The 9,291-nt window shown below is 38.1% G+C and overlaps 1 protein-coding gene across 1 annotated transcript in view; it reads right to left on the minus strand.

The window, feature by feature from the left end:
- The window catches only part of MTHFD1L (methylenetetrahydrofolate dehydrogenase (NADP+ dependent) 1 like), a 125,777-nt gene extending 116,918 nt beyond the window's left edge, over positions 1–8,859 (minus strand). Inside the window, exons 1-3 of the mRNA XM_036380096.1 lie at positions 8,783–8,859; positions 7,981–8,078; positions 3,970–4,143 (exon numbers count right to left, since the gene is read on the minus strand). Coding sequence (XP_036235989.1) covers positions 3,970–4,143; positions 7,981–8,078; positions 8,783–8,794 — 284 coding nt within the window. The 5' untranslated portion in view covers positions 8,795–8,859. The remainder of the gene's footprint in view (positions 1–3,969; positions 4,144–7,980; positions 8,079–8,782) is intronic.
- Between the last annotated feature and the right edge of the window lie 432 nt (positions 8,860–9,291).

A 9,291-nucleotide genomic window follows, 5' to 3' on the forward strand; every position in this document is an offset into this window, starting at 1 on the left:
TTTGTTATACATCACATTAGCTTACAGCAGAGCTGTTTCTGTGGGAAAGCTACACGAGGTCTCCCAAAGAGAAAATAAACAAACAGGGAGACATACACTGCACCAGCTGTGACCTCCTCACAGCTACACCAGCCACTGTGACTCCAGCAAGAACTTTACTGCATATGTGACAATTCTCTTTCAGACTTCCTACATTCAACTCACAGGTATCAGCAGATTCAAAGATTTTAATGAGTTCATAATTCAGTGATCCACATTGAAACCTGCAAAGCCAGGCTATGGAGGCCATGGGCAACTGAGCTCCCACCTATAGACATCTCCCATCCTAGATTACAATTGTCAGAGATGTATTTCTGAGCACAGAAGTGCTGCAACTGCTGTCACCTCATCGAGATGAGGTTATGACAATGTTGCAGCGGCATCCTTGGGTTGGGACTGGAGCTTCCAAATACAAAAGCACAGAGGTCACTATGAAGCTACAATGACTGAACAAAGACAGGAACAGACTGAGGAATCCTCCACTACAAACTCTCATAATCCACTACAGACTCAGACACGACAATCCGAATCAGGAGCTGTGTAATGACATGACCAATACATGACAACTGTCTCAACTATGACTTTACCTTGGACTGTCAGACAATTCAGGGCATCAACACAGGGGTATTTTCCCTCTTATCCTTCCCTGCATCTTTCCTCTAATTTTTATTTTCCTTTTTTCTTAGCTTTTAAGCACCTTGCAGCCCAAGGGACACAGTAAAAAGAAATACATTTTTTTTCCCTCCATTTTTACCTTACTGAAAAGGTAGTTCATCAACAGTCAACACTATTACTGTTAGGAGAAAAGTACTGATTTTAAATTTTCCAGCATTCAAAATCCAACACACATCTTGTTAAAAGTAGAATTGTACTTCATAATTTTCCCACTTTTTATTCTTCCTCATCTTGCATTTTTGAAGTGAACAAGTTTCCAGAATTTTCCGCTAAAAGCCACAACACTGGAGCATTTAGAAATAAGATACTGAAACATACACACACGCACATAGACATAGATTCTAACAAACTGCAGCTGTAATTTCATATTGTGTCTGTAAATATGCCATGTACATGTTTGAATACATGATTAGGTTACCCTGAACACTAAACTTAGCTCCTAGGTCAAGCACAAGCTGCATTCATTTGCATGCTCTCAGCTGGCAATGAGTGGAGGCAGTTTGAGTTAACAGATCCTGTGACATACTATTTAGCACACTAAAATCCTGTTTACAGGCAGTTGATGCCCAAGAACCAATTACTCCATGATAACTCGTGGCTCTGCCCCCACAGTGTCTTAACATGAGCCCTAGAGCAAGCCAAACACAGACAAAGAAAATAAAAAAGCAAGAATGAAAAAAACAAAAATAAAAGAATGGTCTCCATATAGAGGTAAGTGGAATTTATGAAGAAATAAAGTCTTAACCTTATTTTCAGGTCTCATGATCTGTTCATCAAACTGCATACAAAGTTTATAATACTTCAGCATACAAAGTTTATAATGGATGAGACACTTAGCCCTATTTGCCTGCATTTAGAAGGAACAAAAAAGACTTTGCAGTTAGCAACTTTTTAAAGAGACATAAACTGTACGTAGAGATAAAAAGGTACATTTCAGTTGCATTTTCCTGCTCAAAACAAGAAGTTTGGTCTTTAGCATATCAGGAATAAACTAGACATGCATTTGCAGCAAATATTTATAAATTCCTAGACATTGTGAAATATTTAAATCTGAATGTGCAATTAAAGGCACAAATGTTACTGGCATCATGGATGGAAGTTGGAGGTTTTGCAGTTTCTTGAATACACACACACTTTACACTCTTTTCACACACAAGAAGTTCCCATCATACATTACAAATATTTCCACCAGAACTGTAAGCATAAACATCTTAAATATTTCCTCTGAAGCACTGAAAATTTATTCTGAAGGCGTACACCGCATCATTCTAAAAGAATTTTTAAATATCTTTGGTTATTGTGAACAAACATAATCCAAACAGCAGGTTTTGGTTGACCTTGCCTTGGCAAAGGAGAGAATGAAGGCAAAGGAGGATACTATTTCACTCCCCAGTTTCCACACTTCGGTGATACTTGATTTTCATTGCATTGAACACTTCCCCATCAGACAGAGTTCCCTGCTTTTCTTAAAAACATTGTCATCTGCTACAGCCATTTCAGCAAGGGAGAGCAGCTGAGAGCATATAAACACACACTATATGTATATTTTATATGTACTATATTTCAAAGTCAAGCTTTGAACTCTCCCAGAAGAGAATGTTCCCACTATTGTAGTGACCCTGCCCAGGCACTCCTCCTGCAGCAGATGTGGCTTTGCACTAACTCCACAAGATGCAATGACTTCAGAGATGTTGCAAATAGCAACATATTGCATCACCAGCTTGGCTAGCTACCAAACCCAGCCCTTTGTTTCTGAAACACCATTCTGTATTGGTACATTTTAATGTAAACTTAGAAGAGGATACAATTTTCTACTTTTTGCCCGTTTTTTATAGTGATGGTCATAGCTTCTGCATTTCTTCTACATGCAGAAACCAGCACTTCTTTCTGTGACAACTGCTTGAGATACCTTCTTTGAAGGAGAATGGGAGACAAAGCAGTGCGAAGAAATGCACTGGTGCATGCAATCTGACACAGCTAAACTCCACCCAAATGGGGCTCTGCAACTTGTGCTATCTTTGCACCTCCAGACATCTTCAAATAACCTCTTCTGAGAGAGGTTTGCTGCTAGGCAAGCCTGGATTGGTCTGCAGCATGATGACCAGCTAATGCTGTTGACATCATGAGCAAGAAAATACATGGCAGCAATTTTCTTCAAACTCAGTCAAAGGCTAAACCTGTTTTTGTTTCTCGCATGCCACAAACATCCAAACCAAAATAAAACTATACCAAAGGAAACCAAACTCAACAAGCTATTATTTCCTTCTCTTAACTGCTTCAGCATCCTCCAAAAATATCTTTAACACTAGACTTCCATCACATAGCTTTGAGCAAAGTGTCATATCTTGCCTGCCTCAGCTTTGTGACATCAAGTCAGACTACAACAGCTCCATCTCAGTGCCAGAAATCCAGGTTGTTCCCACAGGAAGACAGTAAAGCAAACAGTTTGAGAAACACCAGCCAAGGTGAGGAATCATTAGGTCAAGGTGGTTAACAAAAGCCTTCTCCTTCTGGATCAGCCAAAACTGCATTTTAAACCTGACTCAGTTTAGCTAAAAGGAAGCAACCAAAGATTAACTCAGAATATAAAGACACAGCTGCAATTTAAATATTAATGAAAACCTTCACATGTTTGTTCACAAGTAGAAGTTTCCACTTAGTAAACCAGGTGAATGAAAAATTGTGTCACTGAATGCAAGAAAAACCTGAAGCTCTTCAGAAGAGAAGTGCATAATTCCTGCTGAGCATTGCATTTGCAATAATCGTGGGAAAAGCAAACAGGATAAGCCTGCCTGGAGACATGTCTACATTTCAAAGAAATAACATGGCTTTTTAAACTTTGTAATCTGTTCTTCAATAAGAAAAGTATTTATTGTTAATATGAACAGATTAGCATCTAGCTTCTGTTAATGTTTGTTTATAAACAGCCACAATGCAAGCAGCCTTAAATATCCAAGTTAAACATTTAAAATTCTGATAAAACAGTAAGAAAAACTCCACTCACCAACATTTCACAGAGTCATAGAACAAATTACCTTTTATAATATATACTTTAATTCAGTAATAAGAGTTTGGAAGAAAAGCTGTGTTACTTCAAAGGAGTTCAAAACCTGCTCACTGTCAGAAAAGAGCAACATACAGATGAAAACATTCAAGATTCTTATTTGTACAGAGTATAAAAAAGATGTAAGTTGCATGTTTATGTTAATAAGAGTGGAAACAGCAGACATTAATGACATTGCATAGCATTCTTACCCAGCAACTAGAACATATTTTCCATCTGGTTGATCCTTTAACCTTTCCAGCAGGGACAAACCTACTTTGGCTTTGGTTTGACCATAGATCTCAATTTCATCTGTAAGCAATCCTATCTCCTTGGCAAGTACATCAACAGCTTTTGGACTCTGTGCTCGGGAAATCTCAATATCACTGGAAAAGAAAACAAATAGGAGCCAGGAGATTTCTCTCAGCTTAGGTGGTCGACAACAGAGCACAAAACAACAGCAAATAATCCAACAATGGAGTTATTGTAATGAGTTTTTTAATTCCCTCTTACATTTTATTAACCAAACCTAAATATTAACTAACACCTAATATAACATTGAAAATTGAAAATCACATACAGAGTTTGTTAATTGTTACAATTTCACAGAGAGCTCTCCTTTAATCAGATTCCAAATATTACGTAATGCTTTCATATCAAGCTAGGAACGTGTCTGCTGGATGCTCAAGCATGTCCCACTGGAATGGATGTTTCTGGATTTGTTTTTCCCTTTTGTTCTCCTCCCTCACAGCATATTTCAGCACATACAATTTACTAAAAAGTGCATGCATTCCTTGGCCAACAAACACATTTGCTAAACCCGAAGCTTGTGCATGCAGTGCCTTTCATCCGAGGGCAATGCCAACACCGTTGCTCCCCATGAGGGCCCCAAAGGAAACAAGGCATTTGAAGACCAACTCATGCACTTCTAAAACACAGCTAAACTAAGAATGGCCACAGAGCAGAGTCTACAGCACAGGGTTCAACTGAGACATCCACTGAGCTTACAAACTACCCCCAGCAAGGGTGAGCAGTAGCTGAGGCAAGCCACAGATTCCCGGAGGGAATGTGGCTGTAGGGGACACTATTGTACCTGCAATTCCTGACCTGGACAACCTGAGGTCTTTGGATTTAATATTGCATCATGGATTTTGCATTTGCGAGCTTGACCTAGTTGCCCATTATGTCCACATAATTGTGTGGAAGCTGTAAGCTCCTGCAGCATGGAAGCCCAGGGGCTGGGACACAGGATGTGAAGAGTTGTCTCCTTGGGCTTCGAATTGCTCACATTACCACAAAAACAACTTAAAAAATTACTTTCAGCCTAACCAGGCTAAATTTCTTCCTGTAGTTTCAGTTGATCACAGTATTTTTAAGACAGAATCTGGCAGTGGCATGAAAGCTCATGTCCTGAACTTTCAAACATTCTGCAAGACCTTAAATATCGACCAGTGAACATAAAACTACAACCAGATCTCAACTCTGTGTGTGGACTTCAGCCATTCTGCTGAATGAAGACCAGGCAAATGATCAGTCTGTGCCAACTTAATGGCTTGGAATTCTTTGAGAAAATCCTAAACTGGCTCCATTATTCATTTCTAGCTCTCAGGTATCCCCCTTTTGCACCCTGCAGCAGGTAAGTGAAACCCAGAAACCACTCACCCAAGCAATGACATAATCCAGTACTACAAGACAAGGAGTTAATCACATTACTAAGCTGGAACTTGCTTTCTTTCAAAGACATACTAAGTGCATCCTCTTTCACAGAAGGATATACCTTTGGCTTCTTATGTGTGACTTCAAACACAGCTAGCCATAAAAATTAAATGAGAGCACAAGACAGAGTGGCTTACAAACATCACATTGCAAAGACCATCTGAAGGTTTCACTTAGAACTTCCAATATATAAACAACTTAAGTCCCAGAAAATTCTTGCTAAGTTGGTGGTAGTGTGGTCCTTTAAAGATCTAAGAAATTAAAATTTTTAGGGTGACTATTCTCCTTAAAATAATTGATACATTTAGCAAGAGGAGAAAGATACAGACTAATACAACAACATTACTTTACATTTTTTTCCTCCTCCTAAATACATTTTCCCAAGACACAGAAAATTAAAGACTTGGTTATGGACTTTAGAAGTCTATATTTGTTGCTGACTCTTTTAGTCTGACAAAATATTCTCTGTATTGGAAATACCAGAATTATTCAATATGTTATGCTATGCAGTATTGCTGGAGATGTGCAAAAGTGGTTCTTCTGCATTAATGAAAACTGTAAAGCAAGAAGTCCACCACTGACAATGCTAAGTGATAATTTACAAAATACAGAAAAATTTAAAAGATGGAGGAAGGCTCTACATCTACTCACCTGACATTTCTTTTTTACTGCATATTGTAAAAAAATTTTCCATTCCATTTCCAATATATTTGGAAATACTTCAACCCAGATCTCACAGAAATCAAAAAGCAGATGTTCTTAGTTTTAGTGCTTAAGCAGCTTTGCCTCACTTTCAATGAATACTCCATCTGTTTCCACACAACGTGGTGTATTACTGAAAGCTTACATTTTATTACAGGATACTTTCCATCTGAAGGGATTTTTTACATTTAAAAGAAAAAAGACAAAGCTATAGAGTTAGCAGATAAATGCAAGTCCTATTACTAATTATATAATATTTATTATACTATATATATTATTTTATGGTGTGTGTGTATACATATATACACACACCATTATTTATTAATGATGTAATTATTGATGTACTAAACACACAATGTCATAGAGAGGATTGGGAATACCTTTTTGTGAGGTTTTTTTTTACCATCACCCTCATGACATCACATACTTAAACATTTAATTGTATTATTTAAGGATAGTTTTTTAGGCTTCAATTCTAAAAACTGAATTCTAGAATTCCAGAAAAAGCTCAAGCATTTCTGCCTCCTTGTGTCCCTGGTCACAAGAGAAAACTCATTCTTTTGGCATCTCTGGTTTAAATTACATTTGTGTTCATTCCCATTGAACTGTTGTAAGAGACAGTGAAAAATAAAATACAACATTTTGTCACAGCTTTCCAAAACGACACCAGCAGGATTCAGAATTACAGAATCACAGACTGGCTGGGGTTGGAAGGGACCTCTGGAAGTCATCTGGTCCAACCCCCCTGCTCATGCAGGGTCATCTAGAGCTGGTTAGTTGCCTATGTCCAGGTGGCTTCTGAATGTCTCCTAGGATGGACACTCCACAAATACCCTGCACTTCTGTGTCAATATTTGGTCACCCTCACAGTGAAGAAGTATTTTCTGATGTTCAAATGGAGCTTCCTGGGTTTCAGTTTGTGCTCACTGCTGATGGTTCTGTCCCTGGGCTCCACTGGAAAGAGCCTGCCTCATTCCTGTTTGCATTACTGCACATTGTATTTAGACACGTTGGTAAGATCCTCCTATCCTCCAGACTATGGAGTTCCAACTCTCTCAGACTTTCTTCTGGTGTGAGGTTCCTTCAGCATCTGCAGAAGCAGGCATATCAATAAGCACAAAAAAATGTTGACACTTTCCTCACTTTCAAGCCATTGGTTCCTCTCTCTGTCACCCAACACAACCAACACACAGCAAAGCACTTTAGCGCAGTGAAGAGCTCAGACTGCTTTAAATATCAGAGATGTCAGCAATCATGCCAAGGCAGACCTGAAATCCCTGAGACCCAGACATGGGCCTTGGGAAGTGACTGACAGGAGCTGATTGAAAAGATTCTGGGTATGAGAATAAATATGCTTCCTGCTTTTCACACCCACACAGGAATTTAAAAGTCTAATGCAGAAGAAAGTACTTCTGCTGAGGGAAGAAAATAAATACAAACTCAAATGCCACTGAAATCACTGAGCCTTAACTAAACACCTTCCTACATCAGGGTTCAGCCATTAGGAACCTCTTGTCTTTTGTATTTCTGTTGGTGTTGCACAAGACTTCTCATCCCTTCATCAATGAAACCTTCCAGCTTTAGGTCTTCATTAAATAAAGCTTGGCTCCAATGTAAAAATCAAAGTAAAAATTAATATCAAACAGAAGCACATGGTCACAATGAAGCATACAAGAGAATGGCACAACATACAGTCCACATAAGATTAAAAATTAATTAGGCACAGCACATTTTTAGGGTGTCACACTTGCTTGCTCTTTTTAAAAACATTTTTCACTTTTTTTTTCCTTAAAAGCACTTATTACCTTGGCACTGGGGAGAGGGGCTGCAGTTTCAAGCTGTGGAGGTCCCACTTCCTGTACTGCTGGGACTGGATCCATCGCTCCATGTTTTTTACCATGTTCTGGTTTTAAACAAGAAAACAGCACACAACAGCTGCATCATAAATGCTGAACAGCAATTTCAAACAATCTCTAGAGTATGTTGAAATAACTTCCACGGCAAAGGCTAACAAAAAGCCCCAAACTTAAAAATTTTTCCATTTCATGGTTTTAGGACAAAGTAAGAACCACTTTTCTATTGTATGACCACATTTCAAAAAGAAACCCCACTAACACATAAGTGGCAGAGAAGATTCTCTAATTAGGCAGTTGAACATTTTATTCTGGTCAAGACAGAGAATTACTATTCTTCTCTCACACCTTAAAAATAATGGAAGATACTGATTGTCCACTGACTGACTCATGCTGCTTCCAAAATTAAACAACATACTTTTGGACCCTCTATCCATTGTAATGCAAAAATGCAGATACAATTAATCTTCTCAGTCTTACCAGAGTGAGTGACATTAGCCTATTGACACAAGTGCTTCTGGCAACCTTTATGTATTAACCACAATTATGAGATGTCTGATTTTTAATTTACCTTTCTCTAATTAAATGCAATAGGTATCACTCTATCTGATTAAGGGCTGCTATTAAAATGGAAGTCATGTAAGATGGTGAAATGAGTAAAACAAATACAAACTGTAGAAGCAATTTCTGCAACTTACAGAAAGAACAACAAAGCTACAACATTGGTACAATCTACAAACAAAGGTACACTAACCTGCATTCTCATTGCTACTGCAAGAGAACCAACAGTCTTTTCAGCAGCAGGGTTGTTCTGCTGACCATAGCTGTGTTTCTCTGAAAAATATAAGTATTGCAGTTATAAATCACAAATCTTCTGTGAGTGGGAGCATGTGTATTTGAAAGTTACATCCAAATAAAAATTTTCAGAAGGTTGACTTGAAATTTAACAATATTACTGACAAAATTATAAGTGGCTTCTCTAATACTTCAAATGAAACCACCCAGAAGAATGAATAGACTATAAAAATCAGAGAGTAACTGTATGCTCTGAAACATATTACACAAACCCACACAAATAAAATCCACACAGCTGTATTTGAAAAGCTACATACGTTCTTAAACAGAACACCTAAATGAGCATGGTAAAGACTGTCTTCTCTTCGACACGCACATTACAGTGAGCGAGAGCAATGAAATGATCACAAATACCATACAGGATCATTATAACTTGGAAACAGTAGATGAAAATTTGTCCTGAATAGC

This window comes from Molothrus ater, chromosome 3 (genome assembly GCF_012460135.2).
Source record: "Molothrus ater isolate BHLD 08-10-18 breed brown headed cowbird chromosome 3, BPBGC_Mater_1.1, whole genome shotgun sequence".
NCBI lineage: Eukaryota > Metazoa > Chordata > Aves > Passeriformes > Icteridae > Molothrus > Molothrus ater.